Source organism: Fusarium flagelliforme, assembly GCF_020744385.1.
Source record: "Fusarium flagelliforme strain FIESC 12 MPI-CAGE-AA-0113 chromosome Unknown B0J16scaffold_1, whole genome shotgun sequence".
Taxonomy (NCBI): Eukaryota; Fungi; Ascomycota; class Sordariomycetes; order Hypocreales; family Nectriaceae; genus Fusarium; species Fusarium flagelliforme.
In genome coordinates, this window is record NW_025763503.1 from 960,870 (window position 1) to 982,734 (window position 21,865).

The 21,865-nt window shown below is 48.7% G+C and overlaps 7 protein-coding genes across 7 annotated transcripts; 3 read left to right on the forward strand and 4 right to left on the reverse strand.

Moving 5' to 3' along the window:
• Positions 1 to 2,482: 2,482 nt before the first annotated feature.
• On the forward strand, positions 2,483 to 6,758 carry B0J16DRAFT_4087 (uncharacterized protein). The gene is made up of 3 exons (XM_046133046.1): positions 2,483 to 5,926; positions 5,980 to 6,327; positions 6,462 to 6,758. Exons 1-3 carry the CDS (start codon positions 2,693 to 2,695, stop codon positions 6,570 to 6,572), a joined length of 3,693 nt encoding a protein of 1,230 aa, XP_045988315.1. The 5' UTR covers positions 2,483 to 2,692; the 3' UTR covers positions 6,573 to 6,758.
• A 495-nt stretch (positions 6,759 to 7,253) lies between these two features.
• B0J16DRAFT_4093 (uncharacterized protein) lies at positions 7,254 to 11,838 on the reverse strand. The gene is made up of 4 exons (XM_046133078.1): positions 9,777 to 11,838; positions 9,392 to 9,724; positions 8,183 to 9,338; positions 7,254 to 8,133 (listed from the first exon to the last, which is right to left on the reverse strand). The coding sequence occupies exons 1-4, from the start codon at positions 11,620 to 11,622 to the stop codon at positions 7,362 to 7,364; spliced, it is 4,107 nt and encodes a 1,368-aa protein (XP_045988316.1). The 5' UTR covers positions 11,623 to 11,838; the 3' UTR covers positions 7,254 to 7,361.
• Positions 11,839 to 13,024: 1,186 nt separating this feature from the next.
• On the reverse strand, positions 13,025 to 14,510 carry B0J16DRAFT_326399 (uncharacterized protein). The gene is made up of 3 exons (XM_046126004.1): positions 13,531 to 14,510; positions 13,293 to 13,481; positions 13,025 to 13,238 (listed from the first exon to the last, which is right to left on the reverse strand). Exons 1-3 carry the CDS (start codon positions 13,575 to 13,577, stop codon positions 13,208 to 13,210), a joined length of 267 nt encoding a protein of 88 aa, XP_045988317.1. The 5' UTR covers positions 13,578 to 14,510; the 3' UTR covers positions 13,025 to 13,207.
• A 569-nt stretch (positions 14,511 to 15,079) lies between these two features.
• Positions 15,080 to 16,827, reverse strand: B0J16DRAFT_4129 (WLM domain-containing protein). Its single transcript, XM_046133350.1, has 2 exons — positions 16,409 to 16,827; positions 15,080 to 16,354 (listed from the first exon to the last, which is right to left on the reverse strand). Exons 1-2 carry the CDS (start codon positions 16,584 to 16,586, stop codon positions 15,312 to 15,314), a joined length of 1,221 nt encoding a protein of 406 aa, XP_045988318.1. The 5' UTR covers positions 16,587 to 16,827; the 3' UTR covers positions 15,080 to 15,311.
• Position 16,828: 1 nt separating this feature from the next.
• On the reverse strand, positions 16,829 to 18,425 carry B0J16DRAFT_4137 (S-adenosyl-L-methionine-dependent methyltransferase). Its single transcript, XM_046133385.1, has 4 exons — positions 17,990 to 18,425; positions 17,832 to 17,934; positions 17,641 to 17,775; positions 16,829 to 17,582 (listed from the first exon to the last, which is right to left on the reverse strand). The coding sequence occupies exons 1-4, from the start codon at positions 18,020 to 18,022 to the stop codon at positions 17,029 to 17,031; spliced, it is 825 nt and encodes a 274-aa protein (XP_045988319.1). The 5' UTR covers positions 18,023 to 18,425; the 3' UTR covers positions 16,829 to 17,028.
• A 1,429-nt stretch (positions 18,426 to 19,854) lies between these two features.
• On the forward strand, positions 19,855 to 20,481 carry B0J16DRAFT_377142 (uncharacterized protein; the record flags this gene model as incomplete). The annotated part of the gene is made up of 1 exon (XM_046130823.1): positions 19,855 to 20,481. One exon carries the CDS (start codon positions 19,855 to 19,857, stop codon positions 20,479 to 20,481), a length of 627 nt encoding a protein of 208 aa, XP_045988320.1.
• A 516-nt stretch (positions 20,482 to 20,997) lies between these two features.
• B0J16DRAFT_313034 (uncharacterized protein) lies at positions 20,998 to 21,747 on the forward strand (the record flags this gene model as incomplete). Its single annotated transcript, XM_046125098.1, has 1 exon — positions 20,998 to 21,747. One exon carries the CDS (start codon positions 20,998 to 21,000, stop codon positions 21,745 to 21,747), a length of 750 nt encoding a protein of 249 aa, XP_045988321.1.
• Positions 21,748 to 21,865: the final 118 nt, after the last annotated feature.

Consider the following 21,865-nt stretch of genomic DNA (forward strand, 5'->3'; position numbering starts at 1 on the left):
TCAAACACTAACAGCCTTGTCCAAAGAGGTATAATGCGTGTTGGCAGGAGGTATCGAGTTGCCAGATCGAGTACGGAAGAGGTGGATGCCGAGATATCGTGAATACACCAGCGGAAGTTGAAACGTTACAGAAGAGGGGGGCAAAGAATAACGGTCGCTTGCTATATGAGACAGTTACTCCTTGATGCGGATATGGATACTCCAAGTGTTTCTGTTTCGCGGGGCGGCTAGTCAGGGCAAGGTTGAGACTGTGAGACCAGGGGCGTTTCTCAATGCAACTTGGATGGTGATATAGCTGTATCGGGACAAGGGAGCTCAGTTGGTTGTCGATATAACTGTATCTGGACAAGGAGTTGATTGTCGCAGAAGTGTTAAAAATCAATTTACATGTTGATTGAAAAGAGGCAAAAGAACCTGGGGGACCATGTGGTTTTACTTGTCTTTTACTCCCATTAGAGATAGACCAAAATGGTTACATATCCTGGGCGCCTATTAGACTCCTGGGCATTACTGCTCTACAGTTTCTGAGTGGTCGAATAAATTTGGAACGCTGCACGTTAAAGCCACCAACGCCCAGTTGGGCCAGTCACCGACTGGAGGACCCTGAAGAGGCGCCCTGTAAAGGTCCTAAAGGTCTCCGAGCTATTGTCCCGGGCGCTTAAAACCCCAAGATGCAACCAACGACGGGCCTTGTCCAACCTCTTTTACTGCACTGTGACGGCGCTAGTTTCCACTATCTTATTCTTGGCCCTGGCATGATTTCATTGTTTCCCACGATTCACTTCCTTCTGGAGACAAAAGGCAACCGAATACTCGGGAATCAGCAGATAAATAAGCGACTCCAGGGTGATACAACCAACAGTACATAGCACATATGCAGGTCATGGACGGCTGCACCTCGTTACGGTGATATAAAGCTCTAAAATCGAATGACTGTCATTCGACAACCTCTCTTGACATTTATGCCCTCTCCTCAGGTTTTCTCGGCCGGAGTTTCGAATCCAAAGCCAAGAACTTTGCTAACGTCGCAGGAAGCTTAGTCGATCCACACTAAAAGCAGACCGCCTACAGGTTGCAAGTCACATTACACAAAGCTTAGCCGTTACTCCATCTTGAATTTTTATTTGTTCGAGAGCGAGCGAGGGATGAATAATCTTGCCCAGATCTGTTTGTCCAACGTTTTCTATCATCCCTAGGTGCGACACTGTTACCTGAAGCTAGCTTCGGCATCACTTGTTTGTGTCGGACTACAGTCTGAGACTGTGTTTGTATTCCATAAGGGCATATGCTTGGGTAGATCTCATGCCAGCTTGTATGTCATCGTTTGAGAACCGGTAGTCTTATTTATGACAAGTCTTGATTTCAAGTCAGGGGTTTCCTATTCTATCGTTTCTGGCTAGGTCGCGTGACCCAAGTAAGCCTCCTGTTTCATCATGGCCGATCCAACGTTGGAATTTATCGTCAGCGTCGAACCAACAGTTCTCCCACCTCATCCTCAGTACTCTCTGTAGGTTAGCTGGTTATCAATCGGAGCCGTGCCGGAGCAGTGGGGCCGGGCTGTGAAATACGAATCCCGAATAATCAACCCTCAAGTCTGCAAGAGATTGTCTCGCTTCGGTAATAAGCCATGTCTAACTACATGAACATTAGCGCAAACCCGATTGACAGCCGCAAGTACGAATATATCTAACCTAAACGAACAATAAAGGCTGGATCGTCAGTATGAATTCATCGCTGCAGATAACGGATCATTATATCCATCAGCTGTCGCGTATGGTTCGACTAGACTGTAAAACCTGCTTTAGGGCAGGATTGAAATCTGTAGCATTGACTTAAGGCGACCCAGAGTTACATACTTACCATTGCCTGTTGGTACTGTATATACAAAGTTACAAGCTTTTTCACATACAAACAATGACAAATTTCCCAGGTTGACGATCTCGATACCCCACCATTTACCAGGGACATTGACTACGTACGCAGATAGTGGCTCCCCGCAAGTTGACGCGTTTGCGTATGCCAAGAAAGCCCAACTTCTGTGCGCAAGTCTGTGTGATGTGATATGATGAGATGAAGCGTCTGCAAGAAAGACAAGACGAGACGGTCATGTCAGTTAAAACTGACAGGTACAGTAACTCAATTCACAATTGAGACGAGACTAATTTGGAAGAAAAGCCTGAGAGCCGAAACATTCGGGTATAAACAGGCGACAATCAGTATAAACACGCTAACTCAGCTAACGCCTCTTAGGGTGGTTCAGTGGCACAGTTAGCTTCCAGAAAGGTCTTGTATCTGAGGTTTATCACCATCAAGCTTATGCCAAGTATGGAGTTTTTTCTACCAAGCATTGACTCGCCAAGCTCGAGAATACCAAAGAATACTTGCTTGTACGTGATGGGGATCTATTTATTTCTATAACATCGTAACGCCAAGATGGAAACACCGGCAATCAATTGTCCTATGACGTAGTAGCTCACCACTTTCCTCCCACCTACCCTGTCAGATTATCTTCATGCCATGACATCTACCTGCCTTACATACATAGTATCTATACTATCGTCTTATTCTTGGCTCATTTTTCTTCCTCCTCATGCCAATTTAGCTTCACTTGTAACTCTAAATTTTCTACAATTGCCAATCTCTGTCGTTACTGTTTCGATTTCCCCAAAGTTTTCTGTGAGAGCGACCCGCCATGTCTGGAAGAGATGACGCGGAGGAGCATCGTCGCTTCACTACCCCATACAGCGCCAGACATCCTATTCCTACCATCTCAAAATATCGGGAAGAGAGAACTGCCCGGCAAGATGCAGCTGAAGGCAGACCTGACTCTACACCTACACCAAAAGCTGGGGATTACGGCGGCAACAAAGATGACTACCAACTACAGCAAGGGTCAAGGGAAGATGGCGGGGCCACCTTAGAATCCATCAAAACCAACGGAGAGAATGATGACAAGAAGAGCGACAATCAACAAGAACAAGAACAAGAGCAAGAAGAAATGCAGGACACTTCACAAGTTGGTCAGGCATCAGATCCTAAGCAGAGACGGAAGGAGCTTAAGAAGAGTAAGCGAGAGAGGGCACAGCGAGAAGTCACTGACCCTGTCACCCATCTCCCTGTCACAATTCACGATTTTACCGACGACGCCCTCGAAGAAGTAGGCGTGAACGACCCCACGTTTGGTACGACAGACAGGACAGCCACCGGTGCAGACAACAAGACCAAGTCTGACGAACAACTTGGCCTCGAGCAGCAAGAGATCCAACAGAGCCATGATGCCATGGGTGAATTGTTTCCCCCACCAGATTTTGATGCCCTCCGTCTAGAACTGGCAGCCATCAACAAAACCGGCGTCACTTTTGGACTCGCTGGCGTTGCGATCATTCTTGGTGGCGCAGTTGCTTTCGAAAGACTTGTGCGACATGGAGTATTGCAGAGCTCCAAAGCCCATTCCTTCCTCGTAGGTGGCTCTCTTTGGTTGGCGATAGCCGCGGCCAGTACTGGAGCCATCTGGTTCCTCGTGGTTTCCGTTCGAGAATGGATCTCCAACAAGGTTAACAACATCTTTCATGACGAAGTCTGGGACGCACACCGAAGAGGTGTTGTCAAAGCATCCAAGCAGCATGATACCGAGACAACTGTTTGGCTCAACTCCTTGATTGGCTCTGTCTGGCCTCTTATCAACCCTGATCTTTTTGCCAGTCTTGCAGATACTTTGGAGGACGTCATGCAGGCCTCGCTCCCCAAATTTGTTCGCATGGTCAGTGTCGATGATATCGGGCAAGGAAGCGAGTCTGTTCGCATCCTTGGTGTCCGATGGCTCCCCACTGGAGCTGCAGCCAGAGCAGTGGACGAAGATGGGCAGCTTATGACTCGAGAGCAAAGTGAAGAGGACACAGTGGAGAAGGATGGTGAATCCAGCGACACTGGTGCTCCTGTTCAAGATGGTATGGAGGCCGAGGAAGGCGATTTTGTTAACCTTGAAGTCGCATTCGCATACCGCACACGCTCATCCTCCAAGTCCCTCAAGGAAAGAACCAAGGACATGCACCTGTATCTTGCCTTCTATCTCCCAGGAAATATCAAGGTCCCGGTTTGGGTCGACCTCCAAGGCATTATCGGCACCATGCGTATGCGACTTCAACTGACCCCTGACCCTCCTTTCTTTGCCTTATGCACTCTTACGTTTCTTGGTCAGCCCAAGGTAAACGTGAGTTGTGTGCCTCTGAGCAAGCACGCTATCAACATCATGGACGTCCCTTTCATCAGCAACTTTGTTCAGTCCTCTGTCGACGCCGCTATGGCTGAGTATGTTGCACCTAAGAGTCTGACTCTTGACCTCAAAGACATGCTTGCTGGCGACGATTTCAAGAAAGACACCAACGCGGTGGGTGTGCTAGTGGTCAACATCAAACGCGGCTACGACTTCAAGATGGGTGACTCTGGTATTCCACTTATCAAGGAGGGAAGCTCCGACGGCTATGTTTCGGTTGGCTGGGCCAAGTTTGGCAAGGTGATGTGGACGACGCGAGTGTTGGAGAACGAAATGGAGCCTTGTTGGGACGAAACTTGCTTTGTACTGGTGACGCCACAGGAACTCGACGTAGACGAACGACTGCGTGTACAACTGTGGGACTCCGATAGGTTTACCGCAGACGACGACCTCGGCCGAATCGAAGTACCAATCAAAGAATTGATGAAGGATGATCGATCTAATGGACAGATGTGGCATCGCTCGGATGGTTTCAGGGCTTTGAAGTCGGGTGATGACATGCCTGGGAAACTGGACTGGAGTGTTGGTTATTACTCCAAGACCCGGATTCAACAATGCCAGTTCGAGAAGCAGACACATAATCCCGAAATCCGCAATATGCAACAACTCAAGGAGACTGTCAAGGAATCGAGCGAGCGCAAGCTTCGCGAGACCATGTACAAGGAGGGCAGAAAGAAGGAGCGTGACGCCAGCGAGCTTGAGCAGCAAATGACACAAGAACTCAAGGCCGAACAAGACGCCATGATCATTTCAGCACCCCCTCCCGATGACTTCCCGAGTGGCATACTGAGCGTCCAGATCCACAACATCACAGGCCTCGAACTGGAGCGGCTGAACAAGCGTAAAGCTGCAACTGATGCCGAGGCGACCGACGAAGAGGAAACTGGCGAAGGTTTGCCAAGCGCATACTGCACCGTCATCCTCAATCACCGCAAGATTTTCAAAACAAGGACAAAGCCTCAAAACGCCAAGCCTTTCTACAATGCTGGCTGCGAAAGATTCATTCGCGATTGGCGAGATGCGGAGGTTTTTATCACCGCTCGTGATGCCCGTCTCAAGGAGGACGATCCTTTACTGGGAATCGTCCATCTGCCCCTTTCGGAGGTGTTCCGCGAACGTTCTCAGGTCATGAGCTTCTGGCCCTTGACTGGTGGTGTTGGTTTTGGACGTATTCGTATCTCCCTGGTATGGCGCAGTATTCAACTCCAAGCACCAAGGAATCTTTTGGGTTGGCAATACGGCACTGTTGAGGTGCAACCCTCCGCCACAGTTGTTGACTGCCCCAAGGATCTTCGATCGTCAAAGCTCAAGTTCCGAACCCATATTAGCAGTGCAAAAATGTACACCGAGGACAATGGGCAGGATCAGGGAACCGTTACTTGGAAGTCAAAGCGAGGCAAATCACTTGCTTTGGCCGTTTCCTCAAGATATAGCAGCTGCATGTCCATTGCTTTCCGAGACAAAGGCTTCTTTGGGGATGATACCGCCGCCTTTGCCGTTCTGTGGTTGAAGGATATTGTTGACGAGGAGGAGACAGAGTTGGAGCTACCAATCTGGAAAGGAGATTTCCAGCGTGCTACGTCTTGTTGTTTGGAAGAATGTGGCGAGAAGCTGGGCACTATCAAGTTGAAGCTTACGTTCTGGGCTGGTCTGGTATGTTCCCCTTGAAACCCCTTATAAACGACCTATCGCTAACATATGAACAGGGAAGTGCTCATTCTCGATGGGCGAGCAAGGACCATCACCTTCGAGATGTTGTGGAAGTCATCGAAATGGCCCACGATAATCTCGAGGTTGGCGATCAGGAGAAGAAAGCTGGCATTGTGGAGTCTGAAGACGAGGAGAAGACTGGCGGTCGTCGTCGTACAGGCTCTATAGGCAGTAATTCTGACTCCAGTTCAAGCTCTTCGGATACAGAGGACGAAGACGGGGAGCAAAACAGCGTTCCTGATGGCAGCAGCAACCAGAGACAAGGACCTATAGACAAGGTACGGGACTACCGTCGTCGAGACAGGCGGCTACATCGCCAGCATCGGGGTCTAATGCAGTGGAAGGTAAGCTCCCCAAGTCCCCCTCCCTTTTATGATCCCACGTGTTTCCCATGTTTCTCTTTTACGCCCTCCCGCTTTTAGGGGGGTCGACATCAACACCATCGAAGCATAAGAGCGGAGCTGACAGATGAGCATAGGCCCCTCGCACAGCCAAGTGGATCAAGGGCAAGCTCGGGCGCGTTGGAGACAAAGCTTCTAGCGTCTTTGAACACCACACCAATAAGCCCGGAATCGAGACCGAGGTCTAATCCAAGCCACCATTTGGGAAGTTGATAAGTCAATATGTCCTTGTCGGGCATCAATTGACTGCATGCGTTGGTGACAACGCGCATATTTCACGACCTTTGACGACAAAATTAGCATCAAGGGGATTGCTTATACACAACAATTCATAGCGAGCGGTGTGATTGGGTTATCAGGGCGCAGGTTGCCCATTATAGCAGATCTTTTAATATTTCAAATAGTTGAATTAAAACAAATCAAATCAAAAGAAAGGTATCTTCCATCAATTCCGTCATTCATCATTCCCACTGCGTCGTTACTAAAGTGATCCCTTCCTTATCTTTTTTGAAAACATAAAATCCCCCCAGCCTATGTAATTGGAGGCATGTTTCTGCTCCATGCCGAAAAAGAAGAAGAAAAGAAGTGCTCCCGCTCCCGTTTTTGCCAGAGTGATGGACACCGTCTATAAGTCAAACGCGCAACAAGGGAATAGAAATCTCAACGCATTATCCCCCGTTATACTCTCTGCCAAGTTCTCCTGCACACTTGAATGTGAGCGGCAACCCGTTTCAACGCCATATCCACCGTGTATTGATTAATGCATGCACGCTTTTTGTCGCAAATGCTGTAGCCGAAAGAAGAGTTGGCTAAAAAAAGATGATTCCACGTGAGATCTGATCTGTTAAATGTGGAGTTCACTCCCCAGCAGGGGGAGAATACTGTAGATCGACGATCATATAAAGTGCTTTTATAGTGTCGGTTCGGTTGGACCGATCGGTCGGCGGCTCCGTACTACCACTAATGGTTCCATTCACTTATCGACGGGCTGTCGACTGATTCTCGCTTCTTAGCTTGTTAACGTTTTCCTCCGTCAACGAATCCCCTGTTTGTAGTTCGTGATATGAATTCCTGCGGTAGCTCGATGATCCACCTGCCGCATCGATGAGTTTTGTTTCTTGTAGTTTGTTAGACCACTCTGCCTCTCCTTCTTGACGCCGAACTTGGAGGGATAATTCTGTGGAGTCGAAGGGCGATGGCTCGTTCTGATATCCGTTGGTCGTTAACGGTCGAGGTGTAATAGGGCTACCGTTGAATTCCTCAGCCGGACGTGGCATGTCGTCGTCGTCGATACCAACGTTAGGAATGTCGGCATTGTCACAATGCTCACTCATCTCTGAGCAGTCTGAGGCCGATGGATCTGGCGCTGTTGGCACCCGGCGGCGAGCATGGCACCATCTTAGAAGCATCTTTTCGAGAATGACACCCCGAACCGGCTTGGCCAAATAGTCATCCATGCCGGCCTTGGTACACTTTTCGCGATCTCCTTGAATTGCTGATGCTGTCATGGCCACAATTGGCACGTCTTGAACCAGAGGTTTGTAGGGCATGTGATGTCGCAAAAGGTGAGTACACTTGTAGCCGTCAATGATTGGCATCTGCACATCCATAAGTATGATATCTGGCTTCTTGTTGATGCCTTTCTGAACGCCGCCGAGGTATTCCAGAGCTTCCTTGCCGTTCCAGGCAGCTGTTACCTGGAACCCAAGTCTCCCGATTGTCTTGGTAGCAATCTTCTGGTTGATGGGACTATTGCCAGTTAGCTAGGTTGTCTCACACAGATATGTTCGCGACTTACTTGTCCTCGACGACCAAAATATGGATCTTGGCCCGCTCCGCGGATGGGAGTTCTTGGTCGGAGCTTGAATTTGATGCTATGCCAAAACGAGCTCGGCGTGATCCTGAAGTGCTTGCCTGGATTCCATCAGATGCTGGGGGAGTGCCAACAATCTGGTCGTATTCCGAACTGTTGCAAGACAGGCTCAACTCAGATTGAAGCCGGTCGGGAATGGCACCTGCGTTGGCCAGGCCCGCCTCAGCTGGACCGCTTGGCTTGTTGAAGGGAACCCAAAAGGTCGCCCTAGTTCCAATACCGACCTTCGATTCTAACGTTATACTGCCATGCATGAGATCTAACAGATTCTTGCAAATAGTCAAGCCTAATCCAGTACCGCCAAATCTCCGGGCAGTTGAAGCATCACCCTGGCTAAAAGGCTGGAATAACTTCTTGCGGACGTCGTCCTGAATACCGATACCCGAGTCCTCCACCGTGAATTTCACTTCGATAGATTCTGATGTCTCCTTCTCTGCAACGACTGAGAATCTGACATATCCTTGGTTCGTGAATTTTATGCTGTTGGTAAGAAGATTGGTGAGAATCTGTCGTACGCGACCGGGATCTCCAATAACAACCAAATCGTTTTCAATACCATCGCCAATGTCTGATTGGAAATCGAGGTTTTTCCGCTCGACAGCAAACTGTAGCATTCTGCCCACTTCCTTGACGATGTGTGACAGGGAAAACTGCACCTCCTCGATGTCTAGTCGCCCAGACTCCACCTTTGAGAAGTCCAAAATGTCGTTGATAACGGTAAGAAGAGATGTCGCTGAGCTCTGGATGTTCTCGACGTATTCTTGCTGTTCCTGATCCAGCTCCATTCCCATTAGCAGCTCGGCCATCCCTAGCACTCCCGTGATAGGTGTTCGAATTTCATGGGACATATTGGCGAGGAACTGGCTCTTTAGCCTATTGGCCTCCTTTGCAGCCGCTTCGTTCGCCATCGCCTTTCGCTTCTCTCTGGACTGCTTCTCCAATGCTTGTTCGCGAATCTTCAGTTCTGTCACGTCCATAATAACGCCAATAACCCCTTCAACGTAGGTCTTACTTGGGGCGTCTCCTTCCTGAGACCTTTTGCCGAAAATGGGAAGGAATCGAGTTCGGTACCAACGGTCGTCTTCTTGAGATTAGCAGGATATTCCAAGGTTTAGCTGGGCACTAATCCCTTACCTATACCGTGTTCTTTAAGGTCTTCAGTAGCTTTGCCATCCAGGAGAAGCTCGATGGGCTCAAGGAATTTGGGGCGTTCCCCGTCCGCGAGTTGTGCAGTCAAGCGGTTGAACACGGTATACATGTTCTCTCCGACAAACCATCTTGTTCCGTCATGGTTCTCCTCGTGGGTGTTGTTCCAGATCAAGGCGCCTTCAAGCATTGTGACTCTTCGATTGGGGTCTACGGTGAAAATTGTCACATGAGAGTGAGCAATCACACTAAGGAGCTGTTGCCGGGTACGTTTCATGGCCATCTTTGTCTGAATACTTTCGTGAACATCGGTGCAAGTACCTGTCGGTCATCGTGAGCTATATATCGAGGCAAGTAGTGGTTGAACACTTACCGAACCACTTCTCAACCTTGCCGGTCTCTTTGTTTCGCTGAGGCATCGCCCGGCCAAGGTACCAACGCCATTCACCCTCTCTGCTCTGACATCGATATTCTGTCACATAGCTATCGCCTGTTGCAAGCGAGTGCTGCCATCGCTTGTGGGCTTCAACCAGATCGTCCGGATGAAAAGCGTTTACCCATGATTTTCCAAGGCTGTTCTCAGGTTTCAGGCCAGTATATAAGTAGAACCGCGTGTTCCAGAAGTCCACAAGACCATCCGGTGTCGCTGTCCAAACTAATTGGGGCATCGTATCGCAAATAAGCTTGAATCTTTCCTCGTCCCGCTCCTTGATCTGCGTGATTTCCTCTGTCATGACAGTGACATCACGCCCTGTCACGACACCAGCAAGGAACTCTCCAGTTGAATCGTCACGAATTGCCTCGCCGAGCACATCGTAGACTCTCCTGCTCCTGTTCTCGTCATACATGCCGACTCGGAGCCCGGTGAAAGGCTTCTCTGTCTTTAGTAGCTTCAATATGGGCATTTCGTCAGCTTCAAGGCGCTCTAAAAAGTCCTCGGTATAGATATGCCAGTATCGCATGAGTTCAAAACCATTGAGAGATGTGTCAAGTGGTGCCTCCTTCTCAAAAAGTTTTCGAGCAGCCGTATTTGGGAATGTGACACTACCATCCTTCCACATCGCAAGGATGGGCATTTGGGTATTGTTCAGAAGGGCATCTTTCATTAGTAGCATCTTTTGAAGTAGTGATGGCGTGCTCGAATGAGTTGCAGCTGAAGGGGGGCCCATCGGTGGGAAAGGGCTGGAGGACATAGTGACGATTCCTGGGCTGTGAAAAGAAGGCGAGTTGGAGTCTCGACTTGACGCAACTGACGGTGGATTGGAGTGGGTGATAGATTTGCGCTCAGCAGCCTCAAGTATACTCGGTTTCGCGATGGGTCTTTTGTTGTTGTTGAGAAGAGTTGATGGTGGAGATTCTGTGCTGGTAAAGGTAAGTGTAAAGAAGATCTGGTGGTCTTCCAGCTCCCATATAGTAATGATCATTTTGGCATAGATCTGAGAGTCGGTATCTTTCGGGTTAAAGGGTTTGTCAAACGTCGGTTTGTTAACGCCTTTACGTGTAATCACGACCTCAACTATTGAATCCTGGGGCTTGCGAGAGGGTGGGCTCGGTCGCCTTTCGGGGACGGGCATCGTGCTTGTAGTGGGTGTGGCATCGCCTCCGGACTGAGAAGGCCGTCGTGAATCCTTTGCTGCAGTTCGCACGCCCATTTCTTCCACTTGAGAGTCAAGGAATGCCTCCCATGTTGCCCACACAGGCTGCCCATCTTGGAGAATATCAACACCAACTTGAGATAGTGTCTGGCCCCGGAGGTTTTCGATGGTAGAGAGAGTGTCGTCATCTTCTGAAGTGTCTGTAATGATTCCCAGCATTCGGCCCATTGCCTCGTTCGCTAAGACAACCGTTTTGAGGTTATTAAGAACCATGGTTGGTACGGGTAGGTATTGCATTGCCGAGAATGCGAGCTGGCCAGGAGACATGCTCGGCATCGTCAAGCGGAAAGGACTCTGTGTGGGTGAGCGTGATGCATCACCAAAGTCTCTGAGGAAACGGCCTCCGGTGAATGGTCGCGGAGTGGCATCTTGACTTTTGATATCGTTCACCAGATCGAAAGTAGCTCTCGGTCGCGCATGGTCAAAGGCGGTAGGAACAGGAGCTTGAATGTGGTTATGGTGAGGTTCGGAGCGAGTCAATGGAAATCCGGCATCGTGAGCAGTCCCTGCGGGCCTAATAGCTCGGGTTTGGCTGCTGTCACGAGGTTGTGCGGGAGGGCTCATGTCGGTGCTGCGTTACAAGGCATGGAGAGAGAACGCCTTTTCGCGTGACTTGATTCGTGAACAAAACGTAATGCTCACAGGTCGCAGCGAGCGTATGATCAGAGGATGTGTTGAAAGTTGCAAGTTGCGGTTGCAATGGCCGCAGACAAAACAATGGCTAGGGCGCCGCCGGCCTCGACCTCGACAGGACGAGTCAAAAAGCAAGTGTCAGTGGAGTTGATATACTAGGAATCGACAAGTGACCGTCGACGAAGAATTGGCATGGCGTAGAGGGAGAAAAGTGCCGTAAAGGTCAAGCAATGGGTAGCCCAGGATCTAGCTTGTCTGGGTACGGCGTTGACGGAGACGGGATTAGACTTTGAAGGGCGTGTTGAGACGGTTTAGTCGGCTTGTCAGGAACAAGAGAAGAGCTGTGGTTGGGCGAGAGGTGAAATGGTCGCAGATCAAGTTGATACACCAGGTCTCTGTGATATGAGTTGGATTAGGGTCAGGAGATTGGTTGAGAAAGACAGGCGTCCTGAACAAGGTGTCGATCGTACTGTACTGTACAGATGGGCAGGAGATGATAGCTTTCACAGAATGAGCTTGGCTGAGATGAGATGAGACGCGATGGACAGTTCGGCAAGTTGGATCAGATCAGATGCTTGCTTGCTAATGCAATGCAGCCACAGATATCCGAGAGACAGAACAAAGGACTGAGAGAAGAGAAAAATGGTAAGTTTTGGTTTTGTGCAACAGCATTTGGAAGGAATAGGCATTGATTTTCACTACAGTCAGAAAGTCGACGCCCGAGGCGGCAAGGACAAGCAAGGACCCTGAATTGACACGCCTTCCTGACGGGATGCTCGCTCTGGGCTCTGGGGTGCCTGGGTACACAGACACACACACACGATACTGTAGGTCTTAGGCAAGAGGTACCCGAGCCTACCTAACAAACTACAGCAATTCGCAAGTCTACCTACGGTCCAGCGGGCGGGGTCCCATCCATCCCATCCATCGAGAGGAGTTAGGGAGTCTGCAGTAAAAGAGAGGGTCCAACACCCTACCCTGACCTCCACTGTCGGACCCCTTCCAGCGCCTCGCAGAAGGTCTCCAAGGTCCTCCTCTGCTGCACGGGGTGGGTGCCGGGGGCAGGGCGAGTGGGGAGTGGAGGTTCTTTCCACTTTAAAGTGCTGGTGAGTGGGGCGGTTGAAGCCGGTTGTTCACCAGTGTGAGCGCCGCGGCCTCGTCCAGGGTCGGGATCGCCTCCACAGCCGGACCCACCCTACCTTGTTGATGAAATGCCGATCGAGCATGATTACAGACAGTATTGGACGACTACCTTACCTCTTGGTCTCTGAACGGCATGGCATGGCATAGCACGGCTCCAGTTTCAAGCCCTGATTCCTGCGGTGAACAGACACGACAACAACACAACACGAGCACTTTGCAATTATTGAGCCCGAGCCCGGGGACCCTAAACTTAATCGAATCCTACCTCTGTGTCTAGGCAAGACACCTGGCCGCAGAAACCACATCTACGAGAGCCCAGAATCGCAGGCTAGCCCCTTAGCTCTGGCGCCTCCCAAGCTCACCAGCATCAGCATCAGCATCCGAGGTGGCTCCAGTCTAACTCGGTACGTATGTCGCACCTCGAACTTGCTCACTGGCCCAATTGACACACGGTACAGTCCTCTACTGCACAGCACAGGTAAAACACCAGCCTTACGTGCGAATGAGCACAAACCAAGCCCGGACAAAACGCTTCCTTGCTCAAAGCCGAAGGTGGTCGGACGAGGCTCGAGGCTCTAAACGCTGCATTCAAATTAGGCCAGTCACTCCAATAACTTGTGCCAAGTTCAATACAGCACAAAGACCAAGTAAGCACAAATAGGGCGGTCTGGCTGGCCTTGTCTAACTCACAACCAGGACCATCCCATGGGAACGGATAACCTCGATCCCCGCAACCAGGGCATACCAGTTAAACGACCCGTAAACGAAGGAATCCTTACGTGACCGGAATTTATTAACCCGTCTCATCCGTTCGACGTTGGAACCGAACCGCGAGAGTTACCGTTGCGTTGCGGCGACTTCCTCATCGTTGTTCTACTTTTAGGCTTCATTTTGTCGAATGGGATTTTGCACGGAAACCCAAAATCCATCATGGGGGTTTAAACATTGACCATTACAGCGTAGTGCATAATATGGATGGGATACCCTATCATTCTACCAGCCGCCAACCTTTTGGCTTCGCAACGAACCCGCCTATCGTAGGATGAGCCGCCTGTCATCTGCTCGGAATTCGTCGGCGCCGTGCAACTAAAGGCAACTTACAGCTACAGCAACCGATACCCAACCAAGCCAGCCTTTTCAAGATTGTTATTTTTGCACCATAAGAGATTGGGCATTCAGTTTATTACGGTATCACCGCCTCATCAATGTGTCTCTGTCAGTGCGTCGGATCGTGTGATGCTGGCAAGGATCCGTAGAGAAGCTTTGTTACAGTATGTATAACACTATCTGGTTTGATGTGGTTGCAATTAGAGTCGCATCCCCATCTGGCCCTGTAACCTACCAAGAGTGCAACGTACCCACCCGTTGATGCACGACACAGGAGATCGTGCGAGCCGACGAATGAGGCGAGCGGGCTTTCAGGCACGAAGACACTTTTGAGTTATAACGTTGAATAAAGCAAAACACATCTGGGATATAGAAGCAAATCTTTCCGGATACAATATGGGGTTCGTACGTTATGCTACCTTAAGCTAATTAGCTCGTCCAAGCTACACATCTGGTTGCTGTGTATTGATACCTTGACCAATCAGCACACTGTGACCGCAACTGAGAGTCTTACTGTGCCCGTACCCATCACCGAAGAAGCGAAGCTGACAGCTCAGTGCTTGATCGTGTTACAGTGAAATGCACAATTTCCTCCGAAGAAGGCATTTCAACTAATTAGCTGCATACTTCCGTCTATTTGTGGTAAATTAAAGTGGTCTAGAATTGATTCCAGAGACATCTAGACCTGATAGCCAGGTCCAGATTCAATTTGACCAAAAAGTACCGGTGCGATTCTATGCACGTTTCAAATACGCATCGTCGATTTCTACCATCTAGCTTCCTAAGTCTAACGCTATGGAATTGTTTAAACCAAGTCAAAATCCTCTCAGGCCTCAGCGTCCAGTTCTGACTCATTAACAGATCCATCATCATGCAATTCACCAAGTTTACCGCTAGAACTTGCATCGGCTCCCAAGTTAGGTCGTCTTTCAGCAGCCGCTTCAAGCGTACAGTAGTAAACAGTTCTTGAGTTGTTTCACTCAATTCTTTTCAGTCTTCCAACCCACCGGTTTCTGCTAGGGTCCAGTTGTTACAAGCCCCCCCCGATGGCGTCCAAGCCCGCCTTGCAGATCATCTCCAATTCCAATCGGCGCTTTTCCGGATCCTGCAAAGTCTTCTTTAACGTCATATTTTTTTTGAGAATCTCAAGACACGATCTTGGTTGACCCCTGCATCTTGGCCCTTCGGCTCGGAAAAAAGTCCACTTGGTGATTGGAAGCCAAGACGCGCGAGTTTCCATTCAACGAAGCGTCAATGAAGTCATTGTTGATCGACAAAGCAAGAAACAAGAACCAGGGGTCCTTGACATTGATTCGCCCTCAAAGTTTCCCATTCTCTAAGTGACCAAGGTAATGCGATTCTTTGGCTAACTATCGTGAATTGTCCTTCATTTTCCCGCATGTTGAGCATATCCACCATTGCTTTTGCATCTCCGTCCCACAAACGCTGCATTCCCAGGTTTGGGGTCCTGATGATGCACTTCCTTGGACTGCACTTGGTGGTTTCGATTTTCGTGATGTCGTAGCAGAGGGTCGCCGATCTCGTGGCGGACTCTGGGTCAAGTCAATAACAGCAGGTTGTCTTTCGGGGACCGGCGATCTGGATCGGCGGTTATCTTTAACCGGTTGTGTCCCTGGCCTTGCGGACCGCTCCATCCCACAAGCATCGCAAGAGAGATAATTGGCAGGATTGCGCAGAGTACAAGTGTCGCATGTCCAACTTGGAGGTTCTCTAGACCTCTCTGAACTACGGCTGGGTCCCCCATTTGGAATTACTGTTCCACCACCGTTCCCAGTAGGATTGTCTGCTGTGGGCGGAATATAAGACTTCCCGTACTCGACCGATTTGTCTTCCTGCACCAGTTCCCACAGCGCTTGAGCAATGGCTGCATCGTTAGCCTCATCTTCTTCGGCCTGCGTTCGAAAACCGTTCTTTGTAGCAGTATCAGAGATGTTCCGAATCTGAGTTTCACTCAGGTTGTCTGTACCACAGCCCTTGAGAATTCTGCTTCTCCGCTCAGCAGCATCCGCAATGACTTTCCGAATGTCTTCGCCTGGGCGCGGGGCTGATCCTCCCAAACGCTTGCCCGACCCAGTCCCGGGATGGGATCGACGTTTTTCTGCAGCTTCTCTGGCCAGTCTACGGGCTTCATGCGGTGGCATCCTCGAGCCCCCGAGGCGTCGTCCCTCGGAAAGGAAGCCTTCACCGGTATAGCCCTTGAGAACAAGTCGTTCGTGCTCGTCTCGGAGTTGATCCCAGAGAGCGTGAAACTTGGCATCGTGAGGACCATGAACAATGTGAGATAACTCATGGAGCATAGTATCTACAATGTTTTCAAGGGGCATGAACAGGGTACGATCTCCTGCATACCGCAAGCGAAGGCATATCTTGGCTCCTCGATTTATATTGAGACCTGTCAACTGCGTTTAATATGACAGTCAACCCCAATGTTCGCAGTAAAACCTACCGAGAAGATTCTGTTGGTCAGGATAGAACTCTGCCAACTGTCGAACTTTCCAATTACGAGCTCGCATTATAGGTTTCACAATAGAAGCCACCTTCTTCAATATCTGCAATGCGTCGTCTGCCCTGGGAAACTTTGGCAGGTGGCTATACGACAAGACAAGGGCATCGTGTTCAGCCATGGTGTTGTAAGTGACTTGCAGGTAAGACGTGGGTTTCGGTGTGTAAGTGCGTTACAGGAGTGGATAGGATGTCAAGGGTCTAACGATGACGTCGTTGTCTAGATGTTCACGATGCAAACTTGGTGTTGTTTAGGAAACCCATCGCTTTTAGAGTTGGCCATCAGTCCACGCCAAGGGCAGGTGCCTTGAGCTTTGTTGCCCCTTGATCCGGGGCAGGTGCATGTGGTTCTGAATGGTAAGGCAACTGCGGAACGCTGACGCAGAGAACCTGGAATCTTCGATTGGCGAAAAATGACTAATCACTGCGCTTACCCTGGAGTGGTGATGCACTGCCAAGTTGTATGTTTGTCTACTCACAACGGCTCAATATTAACACAATGTGTTGATATTATGGATTTAAGCTACCAATCAGGCTATATTATGCCAAAGAAATATGTTGTCGTTACTCGGGCTTGTGAGCTATAGCCCTCAGCCTGACATAGTGTATCGTTTCTCCACCACCAGGGTTACGACAAACTTCTCGCAGCACATTAATACATTCCTGTGCTGCCTCTTCTCGTTCCTTTTCATCAGTGACGGCATCCAACAATTGACTCGCCATAAGCCTGGTCCAACCATCAACGCCCCCCTTGTCGGTTGGAGTTGGCCGCCACTCGCGCTCTGCTCGCTCAACCTTGAAACCTGCCGCTTCAAGGGCACTCGTGATCCATGTTTCATCAGGGAAGAACCAGGGGTCTGCTGCGAGAGCTTTCTCCATACCCACTCGTCGAGCTACAGAGCTAAGAATTGCAGCGCGCATTTCAGAAACGTTGCCAAAGCCGCCCATCTCGAAGACGAAGGTGCCGCCAGGAGCCAGTGAAGCATATACTCCGTCGAAGAACCGGACGCGAGTCTCCTCAGGACGTAGAATCCAGTGCATAGCTGCATTGGAAAACACTTTGGTGAAAGTCCCTTTCTGAAGCTCTGGCTTTGAGATAAGTTGTGCAGCATCCAGGACTGCAAGGAATCAAGTAGTCAGCCATGAACAATGACGCGATGGTCTGGGAGACTTTACCTTGAAATGTCGAGTTCTGGCTATCCTTGCACAGCTCTCGGGAGGATTCAATCATTGATGCCGAGCTATCAATACCATGCATTGAACCATTCCCCTGCGAAAGGATCTTGGCAAATTCGGCATTCAATATGCCATCTACATAGACAATCAGCTCAACTGCCGCAGCGTTGGATGTGGGCTAGAGTATATACCACCACAGCCAATGTCAAGGAGAATGTCATCCTTTTGCAAGTCTAACCAAGAAACAACCTTTGTCGCAAGCTTGGGGACAAAAGAAGCCGAGTGTTGGTATGCCTAGAATCCGTGTAAGTGTCTAGTGAAGTATCAAAAAGTAAAGATTGAGACAAACGTTGGCAGACCATCTGTCTTTTTGGTCGGTCATGATTGCGATTGATTGATTGTGGACTGGATTGATCTATCAGCTTGAAAATCGAAATTGAATGATGGAATTGTAGTCTCTTTATACCTGACATTTCGTGTCGGTAATGTTGGTGAGGAGAAGCTTCAAGCTGGTTGCATCGCCGACATCGGCCTTAACGGCAACTTCCTACCATAAGCATGCACCAGTTATACGAATGAACGAGGACAGAACAACCAATTGGATCAAATGCTTATGTACAAAGGTAAGAACTGAAAATAATTGTTCCCTTTGTTATACTTGTTTTCATGTCCGGTTGATCGCCGAGTTGATCTGTGGTAGCTTTCAATCGTCTCATACACAGACTAGGTACCTACAAGAGAGGGATGAGACCTGAGATATCAAATGTTTGAGCCGCGATAACGCCTTAATTCTATCTTTGATATTGTTACTAGCCACGAGTTTCACCCATTCACCGTGTTCACGACAATAGCTCGCAGACTATCATCAATCTGAGTCCCAGTGTAAGTTACCCCGTAGGTAGGTAACAGAAGAATTATCCTCTAAGGCTTAAGTTACTATAATAAAGGAGCCTAAGTGTTAGTCTAAGCTAGTAGAATGTGATCAAATTATTTCATCTTTTATGCTTTTGGAGACTGATCCATTCTTCTGATACCCTGAAGCCCAGGAAGGATCGCTTATATCGTTGCTCTAAGTCGATATAAACACAGAATATAACTTCTTCCTATAAGTACTAAAGTTCTGTAAGTAGTAATTCTGGCTATCGATATGTTGTCATAAATCCATATACCAATTTAATCCCAAGTCACAACCTGGGTATCTTGTGATGGTAAAGCTTTCAAGACTTTACGTTTCTCAGCCTGATCCCAGCAGCCCATGCCATATGCATCCGAGTAATCCTTCAAGCAATCTGCGGCTTCATACAGTTATAGTGTACTATAAAGCGTGCCAAGAATGGAAACTGAAGCCTCTAGTTGGGTGAAGAAAGCCTCATGACGGCAACGGACAAGGGGGTTGTTCAGCTGGTAAGGATATATCAATAGTCGCAATCTCAAATAAAACAATCTATTCTATTTGGTGTTAGTTCATATGTGATATATGCACCTTTGTATACGAAAACAAAATCAGGCTGTGGTCTGGCCTTGCCCATTGGACTGTTTTCTCTGAAACCTGCCTTAGTCAAAACGCCATAGAATACATATTGGTTCTTCCAATATTTGGTCCTCGTGTGCTATGTTTTTTGTTCTTAAGAGGGAGAAGATCCACGTGAGTGCTCATCTTTTCGTCTCTATTAACTAGGATTTCTCTCTTGAGACAAAAGCAACCTTTGTCTTTCCAAATTCACGATCACCAGTCCATAAAAAACCACGATCTTCTCTGATACATCGACGTAATGGCCGAGAGTGTACAAACTCGTCCCGGCGGTCCTTCGAGGCTTGGCCAGGATGTACCAATGGTTACCGAATTGGCAGCACTAGACGAACGAGATGTTATTCATGGCAGACAAATCTATAAAGACTGTGGTTTCTATCAATGGCAAGACATCACTTCAGGTGGGGCTCCATTATTTCCTTTTCTTCTCTTAAATCTCAGACCATTTGTCTGTCCAAACGCACATTCAAGGTAACTAATGATATTCTAGAATGGCAAACATGGCTGTGCCTTGATGAGTCGTCATTAACAACAACGACAACCTGCAATACCGTCAATGGCTATTTCGGATGTTTTACAAGGATACCGACAACTTGTTTTGCTTCAACTGAAAGTGCCAGATGCGATATTCTGAACAAAAAGCAGTTATGCTGGTTCGTAACCCATACCCCATAGCCTTCTCCATGGACTTAGTCGGAATTAGTAACGATTCAATCTACCCGGAGTGCATGGTAGCTCAGAAGACTGTGGGCACTGAGAAAATCACGGCGTATATGTGCGCAAATAAAGCTGCAGAACTTTCTATCTATGAGTCAACGGACTTTTCAACTTCGGTGTCAGAAGAAGAAACAACAAGCACGAGCAGGGAGTCAAGCGGCTCGGTAGAGACGAGCATCAGTCGCCAGATCTCAGAAGTTCCTTCGACCACAGAATCAGGCACTGCCGAACAGACCTCTTCGACGAACCCCGGGCCCGAGTCCTCCAATACACCTATCGGACCTATCGTGGGAGGCGTCATCGGAGGTCTAGCGCTCATTGCACTCGTCGGTTTTGGTATCTGGTTTATTCGTCGTAAAAAACAGGATCCCGGTGCTGTTCCTTCTCAAGGAGGTTATCATCCTCAGTCTCAGTCGTTGCCCCATTACGATTATGTCAATCCTGCATATGCCGCCCCTCAGTACAATCAAACGCCTATGTCCTCAACACAAGCAGACGAATCCCAGCGTTTCAGCAACTTGCCCTATGTAGCGAGTCCTCAAGCTTCGGAACTTCCATCGCCCCAAGCTCGTCCGAAAACACCTGAGCTATGATAATCACTATGGTTGCGTCTTGTGTTCGCTGTTTGTTGAAGTCATAAGAAATTTGATTGGTCAGACGAGACTATGTACATGGAGTTATGGGGGTTCTTGTTAGTACATGATGGCTTTCCTCAGAATAAGAAGTATTGTAATGTTGTGCTTGACTAAATGAGTACCGCTGATCAATGTTTGGCTTGATATGTGTTTGAAGACAAATTGAACATGCCTGTTTGCCTGTCACAATCCATTGTCCTGATGTTCAGCTCAGCCTGAACATTCACATCTATCACCAAGTACGAGTTCCAGTATGTAATCGATTCACAAACGCCTTGTTCAGTGAGATGTAGAAACTGTTAAAATCCATCTCTTGACTATAAAGTCCTGCCATGATCTGTGCATCTAATCATTCCCCTTTCTCTTCCCCACCCAGAGTCTTCGACACTCGCAAAGTATCTGCATCTGCGAATCGTTCAGCTATCTGCTATTTGAAGAAACAAGTTTATATTTGCCTCTCTATCACTACCCAAAATGTGTCAAGAAATCGTAGGTGTCTGCTGCTATTGCGGCGACCATATCGAATCCTACTTCCTGCTTTGCAACTCGTGGCACACAATCGCAGCACAGTTGATGGCTGCAGGCGAGCCAGCTCCCCGAGGAGAGCATTGCGAATTTCGTGTAGGGAAGGCGTTTCAGCCTTGGCTCAGAGGATGCGCCAATAACGACGTCTGCCCTGCGTGGTTCGGGAATATGCTCCCTGGTTTTGGTGACTCTTGGAGTGAAGAGACCTATCAGTTTGAGGAGCTAACTGTTGCTGAAGACAAGTACGATGAATGGAAGAAAGACTTTACTCGGAAGTATTTCGTGAAGAGGCCTATCCAGACCCTGCAGGAACCTGAGGGATTCTTTGAATCAGATACCGAATCTGTTCAATCATCGTCCGCTGCTGCTTCGTCTACTGATGGCGGCGAGATTGCTAACGAGACTCTCCAGTCCGAAGTTGATGAGGATACTCATGCACAGACTGACAAAACCAATAAACAAAGCGCTGCCGCAGCCGATGCAGCTTCTGAAATCTCAGAGATTGATCCACTAGACCTCTTCTACGGTAACGTGGCCGATTATGTTCCTAACAAAGATACCAAGAGCAACGCCGTAGAAGCAACGAACTACTCATCCAGAGCCAAGAGCAGCGGAGAAGAACACCAAGACTTAGCCCCTGCATGGACTTCGTTCCATCCTGCCATGGACATGGGACGTGATGGAGATTTCAACGACTAAGGCACGAAAGTGGAAAGATCGTCAATGATTAGGATAAGAAGAATGAGTTGCCTGGGTTGATGAATATCCCTAGAGAAAATCCAACCGGTGTGACTATTGGTGCTTTGGTATAGATTGT